Source organism: Pelecanus crispus, chromosome 11, assembly GCF_030463565.1.
Source record: "Pelecanus crispus isolate bPelCri1 chromosome 11, bPelCri1.pri, whole genome shotgun sequence".
Lineage (NCBI taxonomy): Eukaryota > Metazoa > Chordata > Aves > Pelecaniformes > Pelecanidae > Pelecanus > Pelecanus crispus.
In genome coordinates, this window is record NC_134653.1 from 6,050,504 (window position 1) to 6,075,696 (window position 25,193).

The following is a 25,193-nucleotide window of genomic DNA, read 5'->3' on the forward strand; positions in this document are numbered from 1 at the left end:
GCCTAGGTGTCACTGGAAATGTATCTATATGATAAAGCAGATTTAACATGCCAGTCATCAGCAATTAAAAACAGGGAGACAGTGATGGAACATGAGAGAAACTAAACCCACATATGAAATGTGTGCAGCAGTTCTACTTCTGTGTTCTTTTTATTTCCATATCCATCAGTATCAAGATGAGAACCCTACATGTCTCTCTGTCTAGAAAACACCCTACATATGTAATGTTTTGAGATTTTTCTCTTTTTCTCTGTTAAAGGGAGCTGAGTAATGGCTATTTGAAACAAGCCTGTGAGTTTTTCTTCAGAGTTAAGAAATTTAGAACAAAAATTAAAAAAATGCTGGCCTCTAATTTTAAGGAAAGCGTAATACTTCTGGTATTTGGTTGAGGCAAACCCAGACATATTCAATTTTGAAACCCAGACAAAATATATTTGGAATGGTTGTGGGATAATTTTTTTACTTTAATATATATACTCGTGTTTTATCGTCATTTAGCTTTGAAACTTGATATTTTTCATGCCAGTTTGAGGTCACCCACTTAACAGGTAATGGAAATGACAATTTGGGTGACAGATGAAAGCGACTAAATGATTTGCTCTTGCCTGTGTTTTTGAGGTGAGTTTGCAGGTCTGAAGGTTTGCAAGAGTGTGGGATTGATTCTAGATTCAGTGTTTGTACTTTTTAGTTGGATAAGATTTCTGTCTGTTGCTATCTAGAATGTCCAGCTTGGAGAGTCATAGCCTTGTGTGTTTATTCTTTCTTTCTATTAATTCAGACAATCACTATATTAAAAGGGAAGATATCAGAACTGCAATGGAATATAATGAATCAAGAGATGCAGATGACAAGCCAAGACTCTCAGAAGCAGGAACTGATGGAACAGCTGGATGTTCAAAATAAGTAAGTAGGGGATGAATGACTGTAGGGAGAAAAAGGCAAACACAACTTCAATCTTCTGCAGCTGTTGTCACTCAGAAAACTTTCAACAGTGTTTGATTTCCGCTCTTCAAAGGGGTTCTTTGATCTGGATGTGCAGGTTATAACCGTTGTTTGAAACTAGCTCTGAGGTGCAATTTAATTGTACCTTGAGAAGAAAAACATACTTGAGCTTAAAATCTCAGCGATGTTTCATGTTCATGGTAGAGAGTTAACAGAAGGCATGTGGGTGGGAAAGGCTAGTCTGAACTTTATAGACTGAACAGAACAAAAATATCAAGCCTTAAATCATAGTTGAGGGGTAGTTGAAAGATGAGTGTGTTTTTCCTTGCTTACTAAGTTCAACTCTTCAATGTCAAAGGTGCTGTTTATTTACTGTGAGTGTATATTTGTTGGTTTCAGAGTTAAGGTGGCTTGATTTTTTGGATATTTCTCAAGAAGCATCTGTTTATTAAAATGCGTATTTTTATCTATAAAATAGAGGGAGATGGTATGAGTGTGAAACTGTGTGAGAGACACAATCTTCTATAACAGTACCATGTACCTTGTTAGTGGTGTTTGGAAATGTTTGTCAGAGAGACTTCTGCATGTAGCTTGTTTCTGGTACATGATTCCTGGGTGCTAAATGCCTCCTGTGTCTACATCTAATAGAAAATGGCAAGAGGCTAGTCAGCAAATCCAGACATTGCAAGCAAGCCAATCCCTACTGACAGAATATGAGCAGAAGATTAAGGTAAGAAACTTGTGTATATGAAGCTTTAGTTTTTAATTTCTTCTGTGGAAGAACAGAACATGTTTTTTTTAAAAAAAGACTATTGCAGAAATAAAAGGTTAGTTTGTCATATAAAAATCTGATCTGGTGTCCAGCAAGAGCTGAAGTTGGCTAAATTCAATTGGATGGACAAGGCTACCTACAATTAGCTGTAACATGACACACTTCACCTTTGTTGTATCAATTGATTGGAAAAAAAAATCCACTCATGCTTTCTCTGTAGAAAGGTGATTTATATCCTTATGCAGTGCTCTGGAGGAATGGTCTGTTTGATCTTGTGCCAGAGCACAAGATTGCTCTGCAGAAGATTGCTTCTAGAGCAATCTGTTTTCAAATGGTGGAGGATGAACCTAGCAGCTACAGTTACTTTTCTGCTTCGCAGAAAATCCTTCCTCTGGAGTGGGGTTTAGCTTTCTTAGAAAGTGCAATTACTTGCAAAGCTTTCAAAACCACACTGACTTAAATGTGAGTATAAAGATGCTTTATGTCCTTTTGAATTAACATGTAGGTTGGTGGGAGTGTATCTTTTTCACTTGTCTTATCTTCCTGGGAGAGGCAGATGTGGAGAGTTACTTTGGTGTGAGCAGGTGCTGATAGTGGCATTGCCTGTGGTGGCTGTAAAGTAAAGCCACACTGAAAGCCAGCCTCATTGCCAGTTGTGCGATTGCGAGAAGAGACTCCTCCATTGAAAGGAAAGGTTGGGAAACAGGACATCAGACTGCAATACAGCTCTAAATAAACTTACTTTTTTTTTGAGGAAAAAAAGCAACATTTACCATAATGCTAAAATGCATGGTTGTGTTTCTTTTCATGCCTAATTCTTGCAGGCCATCCAAGTGCCCCTCTCTGCTCTTCATTGTTGGAGGGATAGAGGACAAGAAAATCACAGATTTTGGTTTTAGAAGAAGGTCCTTTTAATGATTAGCAGAGATCTCTTTTTGTTATGAACTTAGGGTAAACAGGTGTAGAGAAGAGGCCAGCCCAGATGTTACAAGTGGAACAAGAGTCATCCCTGCTTTGAGCAATGGATTGGACCAGATGACGTACTGAGCTCCCTTCCAACTTCGAGTCATTGATTCGAGTTTAAAAAGTACGATGAAGAAGTAGCTCTTACGAGTTCCAAGGTGTCGTGGTTTAGTCCCAGCCAGCAACTAATCACCACGCAGCTGCTCGCTCACTCCCCCTACCCTGATGGGATGGGGGAGAGAATTGGAGGAGTAAGAGTGAGAAAAGCTCTTGGGTTGAGATAAGAACAGTTTAATAATTTAAATAAAGTAAAATAGTAATGATAATAATAACAATATAATAATGATAATAACAATATACAAAGCAAGTGGTGCACAATGCAATTGCTCACCACCCGTCGACCGAGACCCAGACAGCTCCCGAGCAGCAATCGCTGCTCCCTGGCCACCCCCCCCCCCCCCCAGTTTCTATACTGAGCATGACATCATATGGTATGGAATAGCCCTTTGGTCAGTTTGGATCAACTATTCTGGCTGTGCCCCCTCCCAGTTTCTTGTGTACCTGGCGGAGCACGGGAAGCTGAAAAGTCCTTGACTAGCATAAGCAGTACTCAGCAACAACTGAAAACATCAGTGTGTTATCAGCATTCTTCTCCTACTAAATCCAAACCACAGCACTATGCCTGCTGCTAGGAAGAAAATTAACTCTATCCCAGCCGAAACCAGGACACAAGTTAATCATTGCTGTCCTCTTGCCATCCCATGTTTTCCAGGATCTGGAACAGAAGTTCTCCCAGCAGGAACATGATGCTCTAATTGTCAAGAACATGAAGGCAGAACTGGCCCGTTTCCCAAAAATGGAGCGGGAATTGCGCCAGCTCAGGGAGGAAAATGCCTACTTCAGGTGAAAGAAGGGTTTGGTTGTTGAGAGGCTTACCTTGTGTTCTTCTGTACCTGTCACAGTTGTACTATATGCTCTTTCAAATCTCTCTGTTGGGCTTCCATATGGGAAACTTTAGAGGGAAGTTTAAATATTTCATCTAAATACTGCGTATGAATTGAGCAGTGTTGTGATGGTTACTAGATGAGAGGATTTGACAAGATCTGGGTAATCTTCCTGAACACAGCAGGAGCGTATTGATCATTCTGGACAGTGATACCTATTTGTTAGAATAAAATTCAATTTTTAAAGATAGTGATGAATCTGTACAGGTTTGGGAAAGAAATCCCTGTAGAGGGAAGCGACAGCTGAACATTTCTGTAATAACTGTTTTTGCTTAGTTATTGTTACCACTGTTTTAAAGGCCTGTTGTTCCAGAATGATGTTTGGAAGGTCTTTTGTTTAAATTTCTAAAGCACTCTGATATAGCCCTCAGTAGAGTAGACTTTCTGGGTGTCTGAAGTGACAATTAATTTGAAAAATTAAATTCCTATGTACTATGAAATAACTTGCCTTAAAGGGAGAGATTTTTTTTTTTTGAGTAAACTTAATTTCCACCTTTTGGTGCATCTTTAAAAAAAAAAAAAAAAAAGCCTAAATTACATGAGTGATGTTGCCAGCTTTTTTAATTCTAAAATTAAATAATTTCCCTTGGCTTTGTTCTTGTTAGTGTTTCATTATAATTTTAAATTATTTATCGTGGAATCCTTGCTCATGCTTGTTTTTTGTGCACAGAAACATGATATCAACAGATTAGAGGTCATGGTTTTTTTGAAACAGTTTTATCTCACCCTTGCACACCTCTATTAAAGTGAAAACAAGCAGTCTCAATGCTTGCTCAGTCATCACAGAGTACTCAAAAAGCCCTCGCGTCTACCGCTTGCTGTGTTCCAACCCTGCATTCAGCCTGACTGAAGATCAGAGTTGGGAGTCTCTTGCTACCTTTCATGCTATTTTGCCAATCATTAAAGCAGATGCAAAACTTCAGGTTGTTTGGATATAATTAGGATGGCACTTAGAGTAGCAAAAAATGAGTTCAATAAAGCTGCATTTTTTTGTAGCAGTGGCTTTGCAGTGAAGGTTATAGAAGTGAGTCAGTCAAATGTCATAATGTCTGTTCAATGTTATTTGATTCCCTTGTAATTCCATGTGTATCTGGACGTTTGTGAGAGTGAATTGAGTTGCATGGATCTTTTTAATCATTGTATCTCGTTTCACCATAGGGAAATGAAAGAAAACAACGGATTGCTTAAAGAGGAGGTAGAAGGTCTCCAAAGAAAACTGGAACGCTATGAGAAAGTCCAAGCGCAGCTAGTGGCCGTTGAGTTGGAAAATGAGGTGAGGAGCTAGAAATATTTGGTGGATGAGCAGAATAGGGGTTTCCTTTGTTGCCCATCCTGTCTTTTAGGCTCTTCCTGTTTGTGTTAGTTGAGATACGATGCCTGTTTTAATTAATGTGTTCGAACCAGGCATTCCCAAACTTAAATGTCAGCATGAGGGGAGCTATGACAATGAAGGTGAAAAAGGCAAAAGGATATCTACTGTTCAGGTGGATATTTTCTGTAAAGAACTATCTCAACATACTGTCTTTTTTGGCCTTGCTGTTTCTCTTTTACCTTTCTTCTTCTGGAGTGCTTTTTTTTGCTATTAAGCTCTGCCCAGACACAGTGTTGCCAAACAGGCGTGTGGTAAAAACATTGATACATGCTTGTGTTACTGCCAATGTGAGCAGGGTCAGAATGTGGTCTCAGGTGAATAAAATTACCTTGCTTCCATCCCACCCTGTGTCAAGCATACAGTGAGTTGTCAAGAGATTAACCTAAATGTGTAAACTTGTTGATCTGCAGAGCTATACTGGTGTCTGAGGTTTAGATAATACTATCTGGTATTGACCGAAAATAAAAAGCTATAGGAGGAACTGGAAGAGGAGAAATGGGCACTTCAGCTGCTACAGAACTGGCATTGAAGATGCAACTTTTCTTCTCTGCTGCCAAGAGTCTAGTCTACCAAGGTCTAGTACAGTGATGGTAGCTCACAGGATTGGATCGTCTATAGTGCTGAAGTGTAACATGGGTCTCGTGTGTCACAGAGCTGTGGTGACAGGGAGAGTGTTTGCGAGGGCTGGAGAATGACAACCTGAAAGTGCTAGATAAGAAGATAATGAAATCTGCAGGAGGAAAAGGAAAGACACTGCGTTTGAATGGAAAATTTTGAGAAAACTGTGGAAAATGAGTTGTTAGAACATTCGTCTGCGTCTCTAACTCTTCTTTTGATCTCTACTTTAGAAACTTCTGGGAAAATTAAAAAGCTGGGAGAAACTGGACCAGAGCACTGGCTTGAATATCAGGTATGTGCTCACAGCTCTGGAGGGAGTTAAAACTTTTAAATTGCTTTCCTCTTAATCATCTAATCTCTGAAGTGTGTTGGTCATGCTTTCTTGCTATCTCTTCTTCATGTGGAAGCTCTTCCAGTACTGTTTATTATATATGAGAAGAACCATAAGATACAAACTGTTATAAAGTATCTTTGGGAACTAACAAATGTTTTTCATGGAGGCAGCTTGACCAGTGTCTCTGAGGCCAAGGTTCAATTTTGAGTTCTTTGAAGTTCTTGCATATAGCTACATCCATGTTTAGTTAGAGGTTCTGCTAGCTCAATAAGCATACTTCTAAGAATTTTAGGATATGTCCAGAGGAGAGAATGTATGTTACTTGTGACAAATTGTTGTAAATATGATTTCTTTGAAATCTGGATGTCAAAATAAACTGCCAGATCATGGCGTTGTGACTTTTCTTCCCTAAAGCAGCTGAAGAACAGTTGTTAATTTAGTTATTTTGTCTAACAAGAGAAATGGAAAAGGGAGGAAAAAACCCTCACCTCCCAATGGAGTCTTGTAACACCAGCTAGTCTTTGTGTTCTGTTACTTAACAACTCTTTCTGGCATCTGGAGCATTGAACCAGATTTTTGAAGGTCTCTGGTATGTATGTGGTATAAAGTGGGGCTGGAAATGGTGCATCTTCTGATCGTTTTCTTCCACAGCAGAAGGTTTTCTGTGTAGCTAGGATGCTTTTGTGTGCCATATGTTTCATCACTGCTTTATTTTCTCTAAATATTTACTTTGTTGTTACGCTAGAAGGAGGGATGCTGCTTTGTAAATAACTGTCTTGATATGAGCATTATAGTACAGATCACCTTTCATATCGGACCAAGGCCTGAGCTGCAACATGAACTGCAGAACCTAATTTTACCAGTTGTTTCTTTATTCCATTCATTACGCGTGCCCAACAACAGAGCTATGCCTGCACACTGCTGGGATTGTTTGGAAATAGGAGTGTTTTGATAGGCATGTATGCTTTGGGCACATTACTACTTCATGTAAAAGACACTTGTGTTCAACTTGGGAAAGCCCCCTTAATTTTCTCAGTGTTTTCTGTTTAATGAGGATAATGAACCTTTTTCTAGAGGCGTGCTAGTAGGTGGCATGTTTGAGATTCTCTCCTGCATCTGCTGAGGATACATACATTTAGATGAAGTTAGAATTGTGCTAAATCTCCTGTGGCAAGGAATGGACAGAAATAGTATGAATCCCTTTCACACAACCTGTTCTATCAGACGGTGGAGTAAAACCTTTTTACTTACCTCAAGCTGTTAAAGGTTTAATGAGGTAATTTCACAGTGGGAGATAAATGGAACCAAGTGATTCTGCCTGTTGAAGTCTAATAACTCCTTCATTTAAAATCAGAATATTCACTGTAAAGTGTTAGGTTTTTGATTGGGCCATATTGTTTAGTGCTATTAATGGCGTCTTCTCATACAGAAAAGGGAATTGCTCTTGAGAAAAATCATCTTCTGCATGCAATTGTGGCAAGTGGAACTGGATGATTCCCCCCACCCTTTTTTTTTTGTTGCTCAGACTTCTTACAGCATGAATTACATTAATTTTTGGTCAGGGTTATGAAGATGATGAGAGATCATTGTCCTGGTTAGGTTCCTGGAGTATGCTGTTGGTGAAAGTTTGAGAAGAGTTAATTGCCCATCTCATAATAGAAGAAAATAGAAACAAGTTGGACAGTTGACCCAAAGAGCCACAGCAATGTGCTCTTTGCTAGTAACTAGATAAGCAAGGAAAAAGGGAGTGCATTAGGATTTCTCATCTTTTCTTATCACATTCTTCATTGGTACACAGAATGTAAGGGAAGTGTGTACAGCGTGCGGCATTTTAGGAGAGGAGGGCTTTGCATTTCCTGCAGCACTTTGATAGGGCTTGTTCTGTGTCTGCTCTCAGTGGTTTCTGTTCACTGATTGCCTGGTCCCAGCAGGCTTTTTGTCAGATTGGCTTATGATCAGATCTTTGAGTGTAATTTTATGGAATAATACTTGGAAAGGAGGTGCAGCTTTTAGGAGCGTAGTGGTAATCCTACTGTCTTTAGTACTGGTCTCTTTTTGGTAACAATGAAAGAGCTAAGTGTTTATAATGCTTCACCTTTTGGGGGGGAACCAATTTCATTAACAGTTTACTCAAAGGCTAATCTTATGTTTGCTAGTTCTGGATTCCACTTAAGCTCCTGGGTTTTCTTCTTGCTCTCATAAACTATGGAAGCAAAGACAGCTTTAGCTCTAGAGCATGTTGGTGTGTTTGCATTGCTGTTGTGCAGTGTTCTTTCCAGAATTTGCCCTTGGAATTACACCTGCTTTATACTAACATTATATAATATACTTGTCAGCTGCACAATACCCAGAAAATAAATGAATACACACCACAGTTATATATGGTTCATGTATACACATTATGAATCTACATAATCTCTTTTGTGTTCAATTATGCGTCCTTTTGATATCTTCCTACTGCCCACTTTCTGGTATAGTTGGCTCTGTCTAATTGTGTTTGTAATTTTGCCTTTTAGGTCTTTTTTGTATGTTACTGTTATGCTGCTAGGGATTTTCACACTTTTGTCATGTGTTGCTCTGACTTGATAGTCCTGCTCTAGGATTTGGTTTCAACTGTAAAAGGAAAAAAACACTAAATTTTGAAATTCTTGCTTTGCGAGTAGAAAGTCTGACTTATTTTGGAGTTTACTCTCTGTTGTGGTTTAACCCCAGCCAGCAACCAAGCACCACACAGCCACTCGCTCACTCCCCTTACCCCGATGGGATGGGGGAGAGAATCGGAGGAGTAAAAGTGAGAAACACTCCTGGGCTGAGATAAGAACAGTTTAATAATTGAAATAAAGTAAAATAGTAATGGTAATAATAACAATATAATAATGATAATAATAGTAACAATATACAAAGCAAGTGATGCCCAATGCAATTGCTCACCACCCGCCGACCGATACCCAGACAGCTCCCGAGCAGCGATCGCTGCTCCCTGGCCGCCCCCCCCCCCCAGTTTCTATACTAAGCATGACACCATATGGTATGGAATAGCCCTTTGGTCAGTTTGGATCAACTATTCTGGCTGTGCCCCCTCCCAGTTTCTTGTGCGCCTGGCAGAGCATGGGAAGCTGAAAAAGTCCTTGACTAGCATAAGCAGTACTCAGCAACAACTGAAAACATCAGTGTGTTATCAGCATTCTTCTCATACTAAATCCAAACCACAGCACTATGCCTGCTGCTAGGAAGAAAATTAACTCTATCCCAGCCGAAACCAGGACACTCTCTTTGAGAAGGATTTTCATGTATGGCTATCATAGGACTTTGTTGTTAGGAAAGAGTTGTGTTGAGAAAACGAGCTTCTTATACTCTGTCTCTCCAGGATATCCTGATGTAGTTTGTATATCTTCAAAATCCAGTATTTGTGTAATTGAGTTGTTTGACCATCTTCACTGAAGAACCATGTTAATCATGACAGACTTGGTTGTTTTTTCAGAGTTGGACTATTAGCCTAGATATTTTCCAGGTAGTTTATTGACTGCCATTAAACAACATGGATTTTAACAGAAAAATATTTCTGGAAGGTTGTGTGTGAGAGAAGGCGGGCGCTTTATTTGGATGACAGTGTGCAAAACCATCCAGGAGATGGCATCCTTTCTCCTGCTGCTGGAGAAAACTGGTTTTCTGCTCCAGTCTGGCAGGCTCAGCCTGATGTAAAAACTATCAGCTGGGCACCTTAAGAAGGGTCAGCTAGTCTAAGGGAAAATTGCTCATTGTTGCTATCAAATCTTTTAAAAACTGTTTAATGCTACATGTATGCATCACTGTCTCCTTGTGCAGTCCTTAGGGTAGTAACTTGGTATGAAAAAGGTTTGTGCGTATTTCTCTAATGACATACAGAATAGAGTGTTTTTCCAACCAACTCTGTAAACTTCATATTTACACCACACATTCTTCATTTTGTCTTGCTTAATAGGAGTTCTTCAAAGCCTAGTTCTTTTCTCCCCACCCCAAGCCTTAGAATTGCATCCTCTAGAGCAGCACAGTTATTGTTCTGACTTTCCCTTCTGCGGCATGTAGAAGATACCCAAATGAAAAATGAGGGTTCTTGTTTTGTGAGCTTTTAATCAAAATGAGCCTTTTCTGCTGCTGCTTGTCTATGTTTGCCTTTGTCCTCTAATGAATTAGCCAGGTGATTTTGCTATCCATAAACAGATACACCCTGGAGTACAGAATGATGCAAAATGACTTGCATCAGGTATGTTTTAAAGATGAGGCAGTTAGTAAGGCAGATACTGAAGATACTGATAGTCATTGATAGCAGCTGACAAGGAAGGGTTAATGCTAAATTTGTCTTCATATTTATCTATAAGTGGCAGAAGATTGCAAGTTTTTCAAAATTGAACTTTTGCTGAAAAGTTATGCGAATTTGTGAAGGCTGACAAGTGGACTACTAGCAACAGCTTCAGAGGAGTTTTACTCCAAGCATTTTATTTTCTGAGAGAAATAGTAATGTGTGATGTGGGGTTTGTTGGTTTGGGGGTTTTTTCATTGGGGTTTTTTTTTTTTTGGTTGGTCTTTTGGTTGGGGGGTTTTAATTGGAAGTAGTGACTATATGAAGTTTTTCCATTTTCACCTGCTGGGCTCAAAGATCTTTGTATACACAGCAGAATTATTTTATATCAGTGACAGATGTTTGATGTTAGAGTAATCAAGGATTGGAAGGTGATCAAATATATTTTTAATGACCTATTTAAGTAGGTCTTTCCTTTTTGGGGCACCATTTTCTGTTGTAAATGGTACTGTCAGCTCAGGCTCGTTGTTTGTGTGTGGAAGATTAAGCAAAAGCTTTTGTTCATATTACTTTTCAGAATCATTTTCCTTTTTTCCATGGCCCATCACAGGGAAATAATGGAGAGATCAGCTGTCCTTTTCTGAAGGGCCATGGAATACAGTATGGAAATTAAAGGTGAGGCTGACATATCAGAAAGAAAAGTGGTGCGCTTGGACTCTTCTGTGTTGCTTAGAGGCTCCAGTCATGGTCTTGGATGTTCTTGAGTTGCATCTAATTGCAGTTATATTGGAAGGCAGGTCTCAGCCCCTGATGCCTATGGTGTAAGGTTGACCTGGAGGGACTCTTAGGTTTAATGAAGCATGGGTTTGGAGAGTACCTATAGTCATCCTTCAATTTGCAAGGGTAAATTTAGTTGGCTTCAGTGATGATATCGCATTAAGCTGCTGTAGCTGTTTCACATACTTGCTGTCCAGGCCTGTAAAGAGAAGTGCAGATTTGACAGGAATTCAGGCCAATTCTTAAGGATGATTTTCACTTAGTGGAGCCTGCCAGCTGCAGACAGCAGACACTGATCTGCTGACCTGTCGCCTAGAGCCAAAGAAGTGAACCTGTTAATGCTGACCTGGTTTTCTTTCTGAAACATCTGTGGGCTGGCTCGCTGACAAATCTTGGGGACTAGCTTCCTGCAATGTCTGAGACCAATTAAGAAGAGGAGATAGTGTGAATGTGTATGCATTTCCTCTCTAAGAAAGGGTTTAATTAAGTGGCAAGCATCTCTATTTAGTACAGTGGTTAGCACAGTTGTAATTTGTAATTACACAGGTGCTACACTCAGTACGGGAAGTCCTTCTATGCAGATTCTGCTTTTGGAGTTGGGGGGAAGGGAGGAGAGAGGGAGGGAAAAGGGAATCAGATTTCTTGATTCTGCATTTAGTGGTGGATTAGTGCTCTTTTTTTTCAGTGAATAGAAGAGAAGGGAGAATATTGGAGTTCTCTGCTTTCCTTTTTGAATCTTGATTAACTATGCTTAGCTACTCTGCACTCTCTTCTATCCAAGGCATTGAATATCTTTGCAGTAGGGAATGAAGCTCATAATCTTCTCCTTTCTCACAAGGTAGTAATTTACCTTTCCCTGAATGTCCATTATGAATAAGTGGTTACTGGGTTTAGAAAAAAAAAAAAAAAAGAAAAAATCTGTTGACAGATATACAAAGCAGTGCATGCTGAAATAATTTGAATTGCTCATATGCGTTTCTGGATACTTAATTAACTGCAACCAATCAAGACAAGACTGGGGGTTACTGTTGCTAGTTCCGATAATGCCATAATTCTGGCATGATCGCTCCATAGTTGAGCAAATATTTTTATTGGAGTAGCCTATTGTAGCCCTCTGGTCTTTTGTCACCAAGCAAGAAATTGATCTCGTTAAAAGTGATGCTTGCTGCTGTCTGTAACTGTACCACTGACCCGAACTTAAGTGGGGGGTGAGGGGATGGGTTTGTCTTGGTTTGGCTAATGGTGCCCCCCTACTTTAGAGCTAAGTCCCTAATTGGAGAAGAAAATTAGAATTAGCATAGTATGAGGATATTGAAACTTCATTTTGTATGTCTACGTTTTATGTAAATAATTGTAATTTATGATCTGTGAACATACTGAAAATTGCATGACTGCTGTTTATGAGATTCCCAGTGTAAAACAAGCTGTCTCATCACAGTGGGAATTCCCAGGGCACCAAAAAGGGAGATAAACACTACATAGGGGGAAATGCTAATTAAAAAAAACCCCACAAACAAACAACAAAAAAACAAAACAAAAAAGAAGCTATGCTTATTAGAGAAGCTTTTATAGTTATGAGGTCTCAGCTTACCTCATGGAAAGATTATCTGCTCTTGACCTGTATAGACACAGTACTACAGTTTACAGTTACTCCTAAGAGCTTCATTTTGTCATAAAAAAATTTGCCTTCCACTGAAGTTGAAGGTTTGATAAATGTTAAAGAATTCACTCTGTGAAGAGGGCCAATGTATGCAGGTTGCTAATATTCTGCAGAACAGGGCTTTCTGCTGGCTTCTGCACAGGGATTAATATCATGTGAATTCCTCTCACATAGTTCTGCCAGGACAAGTTAGTCTCAACTTAGAGCAGTTCTGCCATTCCTGTCACGTGGGTCTTCTGACCCAAGTGTCTGTGTGAAAATGTTCTGTTCCTACCTGGTACTTTACGGTTCTGTGAGCACTGCAGCTGAAGGAGGTGGTCCTGCATAGCAAAAAGTAATCTAGAATGGAAAACAGCTTTCAGCCAGATCGGTTCCCTCATCAGGTTTACTGTGTGGGTGTATAAATACTTGTGCTGTTCCAAAGCAGGGCAGGGGAAATGGCAATGAGCAGCCAGGGTTGGAAGGGATGATGAGGATAATCATTGTGTTTATTTAGAAATAAAGGTTACGTGCTCAGTATTTTTAGCACTTAGTATGTGTAAAAGATGAAAGCGTTCCTTTAGAAACATTTACAATCTTCTTGAGGAAGAAGTGCCTGAACAGTTCCAAAGGGGATCTTTGTCTTCAGAAAGTGAGGTAGAAGTTTCAAGAGAAAACTAATTGTGGTTGTCTTACAATTATTGTATGTGTACTGAAGCCACCATTCTTTACGTAGAGAAGTCTTGGAGGAAGCTGTCACCTATTGAATGAGACATGCAGCATATGCTGGAGTGTTGCTCTAAGCTCTTCTGTTCTTTGTTATCCTGTTATGTTAAAATGTACATTATTCTTCGCTTTCTGCAGTGCCTTAGGTTTTAGCTTTCCTTGAGAGAATGCTTTTTGTGTGTGGTGGGGAGAAAATGTTCCTTTGTCCTTTCAAAATCTGAAGCTCCAGTTTTCAGAGTAGTTAGAATGCAGTTTTGGGAGACTTCAAGCCATGTTTGGGTGTTGGAAGGGAGTAATGTATTTAAATGTGATGTTTGGAAGCCTGATGTCAAATCTGTGCTTTAGCCAGAGTTTAGTCTTCTCCCATTCTCATGGTGTTGATCCACTTAATTTTAATATGGCAACCATCTGCATCTCTCTTCATGGATTTCTTAAAATTTTGTAGGTCTGTTCCTGCCAGTACTTCACTGAAATGCTGGGCAAAGCTTTCTGCTGTATTTTCCTATCTGATACTGATTTTTTCCAAAAATGCTGTACTTATCTCTGATGTTCAAAAATGTTAGTGTTCTTTCTCCTTTGCCATTAATGGTTTTATATCTATTTGAATATATCAGAGTGATAAGTCTTGAGGCTAAAGGAAAGATAGGAAGAGTGTAAAACATAATGGATGAGCACCTGACATCTAGGCAGGCGGAGGCTGTAATGTATAATCAGAATCAGAGTAAGAAAGTAAGCAAGCTCACATCAAAAATATGTCTGTCCTTGCTTTGCGTTTCAAAGCTCTGGGAACAGTTAAAGAAACTGTCTTTCCAAGATCATAGACCTAGCATTCTAGAGACAGAGAAAACTATTGAACAATAGCATAGCACACTATCCATCTTCTTTGTTGAAGAATAATTTGAGGAACTTCGGTAGTTTGCCCACAGGAGCTGTATGGAGAATAATGAAAGCAAAGCAAAGATGGACGATTCTTACTAGGGGGATAAGAACTTTATTTTGGAAGTGAAGATGCCTTTTTTTTTTTTTTTTTAACTGGAAAATATCACTTTTTTCCATTGACTCTTTTTATCAAAATATAGAGCAATTGTCCCAGCTTGAATATAGGGTGCATTTCCCAAACCAATAAACTTAAAGCTCTTTTTCCGCTAGGAACAGGAGTGGGTTTAGAAATGCATGCTGGTGTTGTCTTCTGCATAGCAGGGGATTCGTTTGCCACAGGGGGCTCCCCAGTCAGACACTTCATTTTGTGTGGCTGCCTTTATTTCTTGCAAGGAGTGTCTGAGATGCTGTTGAAAAACAGTTGGGTAAAAGTAGCTTGCTTTCTTCCAGCATGTAGTGACCCATGTTATGTGTAAATGGCTTGAACTTAGGTGCTCACTCTGCTGTGAAGGAGAAGCTTTCAGAAATACAGCCACTTTTATAAAAAGCCACTTTCCCTACATTAAGCAGTCTTGTTTGCCTTAAAATGAAATTATCATTTAAATAGCAGAGACTAATCAGCAAGGGGATGGTTTGCCACTGTCAGAGAGCTCAAATGCTTGTGCTTGGTTTCTATTCAGCCTCTCATTTGGTCATTTCCACAGACCCAATAACCACTATAATCTCTAGCTCATTTTTAATTTTACCATTCCATTTCCATTTTAGCACCTTTCAGTATTTCAGTTCTAAATTTTCTGCTGGGGCTGTCAGCGTGCTATGCCTTCCCTCTCCCTTAGATGTACAGTGTATTATACCTCCTTTATCCTCAAAGTTTTGTTTTTGCAGGGAACCTTTTAAACCAAAATGTAAAAATGGATCCTGTACACGCTTATTGAGGATGATTTTGTTTTAGCGTAGCAATGCCTTTTTCAAAACCCTTCTCAAAATGCACAGGCCTTTTCTAAGTAGAAGCAAAACAAAATGCTTCAGTAAGTATTCAAACTCTTGTATTGTGCTACTCCCTTGTACTAGTGGGTATGGCCTTTATCTGCAGGGCAAGGAATCTACCTTCTTCATTGGATCAAGGAGTACCAAGATGGATTGTGCCAGGCTAACGTAACATCTTTCTTTGTCTGGAGAATTGATTATCTTATCAAATAAAACACAATAGATCTTATTTATTTGAACTTCACTGAAACATTTGATCAAGAGAGCTGCTTGGGAAAGTATAAACCATGCGGGAGAAGATGGAAATTAATAGGAGAATCACAGGGTGTATAAGGAATTGTTTAAGCAGGGATAGATTTAGTATTCTTGAAAGGGAAACGTGAGGATAAGTAGAATTCCTCGAAGGTTAGCCTTAGGATCTGCTTTATTTAGTATTTCTGTTAATCGGTTTGGTGCAAAAATTTGGTGTGTGGTGATAAAACATGGCTAATGATGCCAAGTTCAGAGGATTCATAAATACACAAAAGCTGGATATGCAGAACTGAGTGACCCTAAGGATTAAAGAAGTGAGACGAAATTCAGTGAAACAAAACACGAGGCTCCACGGAATTGGGAGCTGAATACTAACTTCTTTTGTAAAATGTGGCACATGCAGTGGAAAGGACTAGAAGGGCTGTGTTCTTGTTTACAACATGATGGTTGTTCATTATCACACACAGGATGCGCCAGGAGACAAAAATTCCCTGAAGGTGGAAGTGTTCAAGTGCCTCTGTAGATGGCCTGGGAGACACTTCTCAGAGTTCTGGTCACCCACTGTGGGGGAAGGTATGGGAACTAAATGCAGAAAAGGGTTGCCGATAGGAGCCTGAGAGCGCCCTGAACCAGTGGTGAATGGAAGGACTGGCCTCCTCTAGCAAAGGCTGGCAGGAAATGTAATTGCTGCCAAGAAATACATGGATGGAGGGGAGGGGAAGGAGGGGGGATCAGTACCAGTGAGGAAAAGAACCAGCTATACTAAAGACTAGCATTGGCATTTAAATGGTATCGCTGTAACCCTGCCATGAATACAGCTAGAAGGGGGTTCTAACTTTTAGAAAGACTAAGTTCTGAATGCAGCTTCCAATGGAGTGAAAAGTACACAAATTACTGCTTTTAAGTTGAAGCCCCAGAAGGTTATGGAAGAGATGACTCGAGTTCATAATAGCAAAGGACTAGACAGGACCTCAACTAAAAGATCCTTTTCAGTCCCACTTCTGTGTGAATGCATATGTACCAACCTGTAAGCAAGGGAATGGGCTCACGAATAGGAAGAGTGGAGCAGTATATTGTTGTTTGGAATTGCAGGCATTGTTTAATACTAGAATTCTGAAAACTGCAGTTGAGGTGGGGGGGTGTTAGTGAATAAAAGTAGACCTTGTCCATCTTTCTGCCCACAGAGAACAACAACTGTGGACAGAGGTCTGACGGGTGAGAACAGCTGACCTTTGTTCATGTTGAGAAATAAGCAGCTTGCTGAAAAATGCACTGAAATATTAAGAAGAGTTTATCTGCCAGTGTAGACAAGACCAAAATATGATTTGTACTATCTGCGAAGCTTTTCTGAGCCTATTTGGTGCAGGTTATCTTGATGGCGTTTTGCAAATGATTCACTCATGGTTAGTGCTTAACCTCTTCAGTGCCTAGAGCAAGGATTCATACTTCTGATGGTAGCTAGGAAGGTGCTGCTTCAATCGTTTGTCTTTGCTTTGTCATCAGTGCAGGGGGCAGTTCTGTACTGGATCAGCCAGGAAAGGTCTAATTTTCAGTTTTAATTGTACTTAATAGGGTAGCTAGCATAGCAACATCAAGATGCGGCAGGAGAAAATTGGAAATGTATGAACATTAAACTATGTTGTCTTTTCAGCATCTTTAAAATGCTCCTAGCTCCAACAAGCTAGCTTAAACGCCTTGTGATATTATTATGTAAGCCTTGTCCTTAAGCTTCAATCTTTCCTCCCTTGGGACCTCTTTACCAGTGAATATTTTTGACCAAAGCATGTCTTTACCTGGGCTATATTCTCTTTCCTCACAAGCTACATTATTAAAGGGAATATGCTTGTAAATATACCTTTGTGCATGCATTGTTTGGAGAGAAAAAAATTAATGTGGCTTGTAGTAGTAAAAGCACTGCACAATATTTTCAAACATTTCTTAAAGGGCATAGTGAACTTGAAATGTTAGTCTGTTAAAAGATTAATGTGATAAATCCCTCAAGGTTCTCTTGAACTAGCTGTGATTATGTAACTGTTGTTTGTTATTTTAAAATAACTTGCAGCACAAAATTTGCCAGGTTGGACCGGATTATTTACTAATCCATCTCTGGTCTAGTGTCGGAGACAATGGTATCCTGGTCTAGATAGGAAAATTCGGAGTAATGTGCAAGGCATGAAGCAGACTTTTAGAATGAAAGTTTAACTCTCATCAGCATGGATTTTACTTAAGCATAAACAATTTTATTTAGTGTTCCCCCACCTTTTTAAAAGTAAAATTATATCCTGCAAATGGAAGATATGCATCGAATAAATAGAAAAATGTTTTAATACTCTTTCAGTTATAATCTTTCTTATTTGAAATTATATGCAACAAAGTTGTAAAGTATTAGAGACAAGTGACATTCTTCAGTTGCTGCTGTTTCTATAAATAATGCAATCTTGCAGTTTTGTTTGAGGAGACAAAATGAAAAGTATTTTTTGTCTTAACCTTGTGATTCCATTTTTACTGTGTGGCTGCTCCTTCTTCTATGTACTATGCTACGATGCTGTTAAATGTGCTACGGAGGTTTGTTGGCATATGTTTCTCTTCTCCCTGAACTGATGAGGAAGAACTGGAAGCTACAAAGTCTGTCCTGAAGTGAGCTGCCTGAATGACGGCAGACACTGCACCAGGCTGTCAAGAGAGTTGGGTTTGTGATAACTGGCAAGATTCCCATTTTGAAAGCAAAGATGGGAGGTGTTGGGGGCTGAGTGGATCCCTGTGTGTAGTGAACACCTGGAATCAGTTCGTGTCTGGAGGTTATTTTCAAAGTGCTGACCTGAACAGCTGAAATAAGAGCTCAGAGCTCCTGTTTTCAAAAGAAGCTTTCTGTGGAGTTAGAATAGCTTGCAGGAAGTGGAGCCAGGCCTTTTCAGCAGAAAGAAGATAGAACATGCCTAACTATTTCGCATAGCCAAGGCAGTTAAGAGGTGGAGGTGTATGAAACCTTTTTTCTCTCCCTGCCGTTGATGTAAAATGCAGGGAGTGCATTAGCAAAGTTTACCTTTTTCAAATTTTGGTTTTTTTTTTCATTTTGGGCTTTTTTTTTTTTTTTTTGCCCCCTAGTGGTTGCACTTGTTTTGTGTTCTGCACTTACTTTGCTCATCCCCTGGCAGCGAAAAGTTTCTCGTAGTGAGTGAAGTCATGTCTGTCATTCTTGTAAGAGGATGATACGTTTTGGAACAGTGTGTTAGAAACTTCTGCACACTGAAGCAGCTCTCAACTTTTACTGCCTCTTGTTATATAAATGGACATAGGATCTGTCAGAGAGCCTGACCTTCCGATGTAGGTAGTTTTGGCTTTTCTAAAAATGTATTTACTTGAAAACTTGAGCATCTCTTCTCTCCTTTTCTAGTACTGTTTTGAGTCAATGCTCACTCACTTCCTTTCTCTATGTTATTCTCAACTCTCTTGTCAGCAAAGTTAACAATTGCTATGCCTCTTTGTGGGGAGTAACGAGCAACTATTGCAAGAACCTTTTTCTAGCACAAGTTGTTCTTGCTGGAATTGCTTTTGAATTCTCATTACTTGTTTAAACTGTCTTCCAGAGATACTGATAGGAACAGCGTAGTGAAAGAAAGATCAATCTTTTGGGTAGGAAGAAATATGAAATTCTGGATTTTCCTGAGTTACACCCTGCTGACCAAGTTGATTTCCTTTCTGTTTTAATTGAACAATCATTCTCTTTCTGTGGTACACATGAAGCTGTTCAGTGTGGGCTTCAAATCCTACTAACTTTTCTAAGAAGGACAGAAATAGGGTATCTGGCTTTGACTGAGAATGTGTTCGGTATCAGTATCCTCAATTAGAGAAGGCAGCTGTTATCAGTTAGTTAGCTTGGACAGTTTTTGGTGATACTTGACAGCTCTGCTATTGGCTCAGTTTAGAAGATGATGCTTTAACCTAGTTATGCATTTTTTTACTCAGTTTTGCTAGTACATTTGCAAATAAAGTTTCTGATTGTATGCTCTTTGTATTCCCAGAGTTAAAGCTTTGCGGCTTCAGGTGGTTTTCTGCAAATTTAGCAGCCAAGGTTGATGGCATCAAGCCTATTTTGTGACAAGCCTTTCATTTAGGCCTGATGGTTTCCAGTGTGACTTTGGCAAAGACATCATCTGCCTTCTGGATAGCTGGCCCACTTGTCAAGGTGACAGAACACCTATTGGCTCGGCTGTCTGCAGGTAGCTGGCAGGGGAAAATGCAATTGGCGCTTTGTAATAACTGATATATTTGGAAGGCTGGCAGAGAGGAAGAGTGAAAAAGTGCTCTGAATTTTTCTTCCAATTGGGTAAGCATAGGTCTTGGAAAATGTGTGTGCTCCTGTCTATATGGCTTATGATAGCTGCTAAAGATAAACATGCTATTTCTCCATGTCAGTCTTTTGACTGTAGTTTGATATTGAAAATAGCTTCTTTCTGAAATATTTGTTTATTTCTTGTATCCTGTGCTGTTCTCTTCAACAATGGTTTGTCTAGGTCAGTAGGGTCTCATAGAATGGCAGGTTGGAAGGGACCTCAAGGGTCATCTGGTCCAACCTTTCATGGCAAAAGCACAGCCTAGACAAGACAGCCCCAGCACCCTATCCAGCCGAATCTTAAAAGCATCCAATGTTGGGGAGAAGTTTGGAGGATACAAATTAAGCCCTTAACTTTGCTTCAGAGTCATTCTGTTCTATGTTTTCATTATGTATGTTGGTTAAGTATTTGCCAGAAGTGACTTTCATGACAGTCTCTAGGACCATATGTTGTTAGTAGTTAAGTGTCAGACAAATCTGGTAAAACACAGTGTTAAAATAACTGCACTTTTTGTGTCTTAGATTGTAAGGGATACAAAATATTTATTTGGCCCTTCAGAACTGAAACATCAGAAGGACAGTTACCAAAGTTTTAGCATCTGTATCAGTCCATGGCTTTTGTCAGGGAGAACAGGATGCTTTTGGTGTTAAGTCGGGACTCGGATCTGTGGTGTAGGGACTAAATCACTACATGGAATTTGATGGAATTGTATCTGATAAGAATCTTGCTGATGGCCTGAAATGGCATGTGGGTTTTTGTAGTTTTAAGGAGCTGTCTCTCACTAGGTTGTTTCTTATCCTTTTCTGTGCTTGATAATTTGGAATCGTTAAGTTTGTATATGCTGTCCCCTGCATTTTCCCTCCTTGCTGTGCTAGGGGAGTTTAAGGGACTTAGCTGAAATGAGAAGGAAATAACCACCTTCTCCTCCTCCACAAACTGCTGCAGCTTGAGGGTCCAAGTTGTCTTGCTGTTGTGGAAGAGCTGCAATTCCCTTCTGTCTAAACAATAAGCTTTGTATCTGTTTGTACAGTAATGAACTGCTTTTGTTTCCTTCAGAAACCTGCTCCGCTGTCTGGAGCGTTTCCATTTACAGACAACCCTTGCCAAATTAATTTTATTTAATTATCTCCCAGGGCTAAGCTTGAATACATTTTGTGTTAAATTCACCGTTTCTCCCTCTTCTGAACGAAATGGACTTAATATCCTTGTTAAAATCTGATTAAAAATAAAATTGAGTTTTTTGAAGTCTGATTATCCCATGAAATGGAATTTTTAAACCTAATTATGAATGGATTTGCATACATTTTTAGCACCATTGAAAAGAAAGTTGAAATAAATTTATTAATGAAATCCTCTTCTGCTGTCTCTTTGGGCCATGACGATTGCTGGAGAGAGAGGGAGGAGGAGGGAAGGTGAGAACAAAAACCCTCCCTCTTTTGAAATATACCTCTCCCCCCTCAAATTAATTCCAGAGCTGGTTTGACCCTGTCTCATTTTTATTCCTCTCTGCCACACAGCCCAATTTAGGTAATTGATGGCCTTTCAGAGGGTAACTGCACAATTGAGCTGGTTTCATGTATTTAAAGCTTTTGTGCTTTCTGAAGGGAGAATGTGGGGGGGGCAACATTTGTTTCAACTATTATGTTCCTCCCCTTCTTTTCTGAGGTAGCCCTGATACAAAATCAATAGGCAGCTCTCGTTTCTCCTTTCTGAGAAGCTGTATGTTTGAGCATTTATTTTAAGCCTGATAAAAAAATGGATAGTTTTACAGACCATGGTGGATGTGCACATGGGATTTGTGATTGTTTATGTACTTCCCTGGGTTCCAAGCAAAAAGTTTCTTTCTAGGATATATTTGAATCTCTCACTACAGTAATTGTGCCCATTCCCTCAGGATTTTGGAAGTGGTCCTCTATGGAAAAAGGAGTGCCAGTGGAGGATGTATCTGCTTGTCTGACTCCATTTTTTTTGAGGCAGGTGCAGAGGGTGGCAAGATGCTTATGCAGAGAGGTATTGGTTTCACGTGGAGGCTCGTACTGTTGAAGCTTTCTGTATGTTTCTTGCACTGATTGAAAAGTTCATCTCCTTACACAAAAGGTAGAACTTAAAGATGTGGCTTCTTTTTTTTTTTTTTTGGTCAGTCATCCTCTTACCCAGGGTTACAAAAAGCTCTTTGCACTGCATAAAGCATTAGTTACAAAATTTTAAGAGTGTCTTCTCTCTGTCATATGCTGTGTGCAGACTTTTTTTTTCTTGTCAAAAATTCTAGTAAATATGGTAGAAAAAAAGGTGTTTTGGCAATTCAGAAATCCTGGACTTGATACATGACTCTGCAAAGAGTAAATGCTCAGCATGTGGCCAAATGTTCTGTAAGTGTTTGCAAAGTTACTTTCGAGCAGAGGGACTTGTTTTCCACATGCCTTCATGTTTTCATTTTAATCCTGTCTTTGCAAAGGTTAAGTATGAAACAGAGTGGAGGCATCAAGTTCTACAAGAAATGTGTAATTCTGGCACTGTTTCTTTGAGATGCTTCTGAAGTGGGGAGTTTTATGAGGGAAGCTGTGGTTCAGCAGAAGGAGAAGGATTGAGCTGAGATTGGAGAATGCTTTTAGCTGGCTAGTGCTCAAGTTATAAACCAGAGTGGTTGAAGTAAATTAAAAATTTTCTCAGTAACGTCACAGGAAAACTTGAAAATTCAGACAAGCTTAGGAAGAAAGAAGCTAACTGAGGTAGCTCTGCACCAGTGACTTCAATTTAGTTTTGAGGTTTAATGGCTGTGGGTTTCAGTTGTGCTTGCTCACTGAAACTATTGTCCAAAGTAGACACCTTTAGCGTTGGAGTTATATAATACTTACTGTATTTTTAACACTTTTGTATTTATAACACTTAGGTTATAAATGCTTGGCAGTATCTTCCCAATCCAGCTCAAGTGGAATCTGAGTAGTTAGGAATATCTGATGCACCTTTCCTCCAGCATGGATCTGTTGCACAAAACTGCAGTCACACCAGCAATGAGCAGGATCAGGAAGCTGCAGATCCTGGAGGAGCTAGGGGGAGCTCTGCAGTGGGGTAGACATTGTGAAGACGTGTAGAAGGGTGGTTTTTACCTCTGTTGTTGTCCGGTTGGTTCTGTACCATCCATTCACCAAAGAAGAAGTAACTGTTGTGGGTAGTCCTGTATGCTGTACGGCGTGATGAAATAAGATCTTGAAGATAAATGTGCGTGCAAGGAAGGATGCAAAAGTGGTGTGAAATGGGTGTGTGTGTTTGTTTCTTTTAATGGAGAGAATAGGTAGCTGTTTCTCTTCTGTGAATACATTTCAAATTTTAGAAACTGTGTATAATTTAATTTTATTAGTGGCTTCGGGCATTGCAAGTGACTAAAATGATGTTAGCAGTAAGCCAAGATGGTGTCAAAGTGCTTGTGACACCAGTCCAGTCCTTATCTTAATCCCAGTCATAGGAGCCTGTGGCAAAGACACAGGGAAGTCATCATTGCTTTTGGCTGCTCTGGACCCTGTGCTGGATGCAGGCAGCTGAGCTGATGGACCCGTTTTTGAGAGTGAGCTGGCAAAAGGAGAACAGTAATTGCTGAAATGCTGCTGTTTACATCTTTAATGCGATTACACTATAGCAGTTCCACTTTCTATGAACAAGTCTTAAAGTCTGCTTCTATTTCCTTCTGACATGAATTATTCATTATTTGTGGATGATGGTGATTGGGGTTTGGCTTTCACAGGCAGGTTTATTATATCCACTTAGCTCTGACTGCTTTGGCGTGCTCTAAGACTCAGTTATTTTCCCAGCATTTGTTCTTAATGTTCATCATTCTTCTTGATGTTAAAACTTTCGGAGTATATAATTCAACTCGGGTTTTGGGAATGAGAAACTGAGGGGGTGGGGTGAGGGTGTTGGGGTTTTTTTTTGTTTGTTTGTTTGTTTTTTTTGTGGGAAGCATAGGAAGAGCTTTCTATTTAAACCTGTGCTTATTGCCAAGGCTGAGGGCAACTGTTCTATTGTCACGGTGTGTCAAAGGATTTGGATATGAGGCCCTTTATATATGTGCGGCTTGGGAGATTCGGATGTTAAGGAAAGAAAGAAGAATTTCAAACTGAGGTGGGATTGATGTGCTCTGCCCTTGAGGGAGTGTGGTTCTGAGGGCTGATGAGATTGGGATTTTGTACCATCTTTCTGTAATACTGGGGTGCCAGCACCACTGTAGCAACAATGGCACTCGTTGGGTTCTTCTGTTCTAACGACTTGTGTCATCTGGCTTGTACTGGGACTGCAATGCTTAGGTCTTGGTATGTCTCATGTTGTTAGCAGATGCCTAGAGCTAATGTGTTAATGGGCTTCCATAAAACTTTTGGTCTGAAATGTTATTTGTCCTTCACTTTGAATATTAAATTTTTAGAAACTTCAAAACCAACAAAAAAAGTATGAGAGAGAATTATTGCATTTGTTTAAAGTTCTGAAAGCTTTTTTTAGCTAAACAGTTCAAAGAGCGCATCTCACTAATCAGAGGAATATTTTTGCATCCCCGGGGTGGTCACAGTGTTTTAATTGGAACTCAGGCTTCTTTGAAGTCCTTTTTAATCCTTCCTGAGCTGGGGGAGAGGGTTGGAAGGCAGTACTGTAAATCTGAAATTTCTTTGTTTTATTTACATGTGTCTGGGGACGTGTGTAATTCGTTTTCCTGAAACTAAGCTCACTTGCCAGCTTGTGGACAGCTGAGTGAGAAATGTGCTTCATTAAGTGGGGAGGCCTGAGAGAGATGGCAGGGGTTACAGATAGTGAGCTCACGTGCTTACGGATTTGTTAAAACCAGTAACTGAGCAACAGGCTCTGAATGGTAAATGAACTCAGTGGGAAATGATGTGATAGCTAAATGTGAGGCTAGACTAAGCAAAAAACTAGGATTTAAACTCATGTTTTAGGATTAACTTATTAGTACGGCACTCAAAAATAGTGTTGCATACTGATACTTGACTGCAAGTCAAGAAACAAAAGATTTAGGGTACAGCTGTTATGGTTGATAACTTAAATCATCCTTTAAAGCAATATGGGGTTAAATTTTCTTACATTGGAGTTGAGTTACAGAGTTTTTTGGGTGTCCCTAGCCAGATTGCTTAAACTCATTGTGCTTCGGATTCTAAAATTAAGGCCTTACTTTGGTCTGGTTTCTACAGAAATCTAGTCTTACCCCAAGTGTGTCACGCACTTGATGTATCCACCATGCATGGAGCTTCAGTGGTAGCTGGTGCCTTTTGTGCCATCTTAATACAAATAACTTGTAGGAATATGCTGCTACTGAC

At 39.7% G+C, this 25,193-nt stretch overlaps 1 protein-coding gene across 1 annotated transcript in view; it reads left to right on the top strand.

Moving 5' to 3' along the window:
• MAD1L1 (mitotic arrest deficient 1 like 1) overlaps positions 1 to 25,193 on the top strand; it is a 383,288-nt gene that overhangs the window by 4,209 nt on the left and 353,886 nt on the right. The window contains exons 4-8 of the mRNA XM_075718490.1: positions 779 to 903; positions 1,591 to 1,672; positions 3,450 to 3,580; positions 4,840 to 4,954; positions 5,902 to 5,963. Coding sequence (XP_075574605.1) covers positions 779 to 903; positions 1,591 to 1,672; positions 3,450 to 3,580; positions 4,840 to 4,954; positions 5,902 to 5,963 — 515 coding nt within the window. The remainder of the gene's footprint in view (positions 1 to 778; positions 904 to 1,590; positions 1,673 to 3,449; positions 3,581 to 4,839; positions 4,955 to 5,901; positions 5,964 to 25,193) is intronic.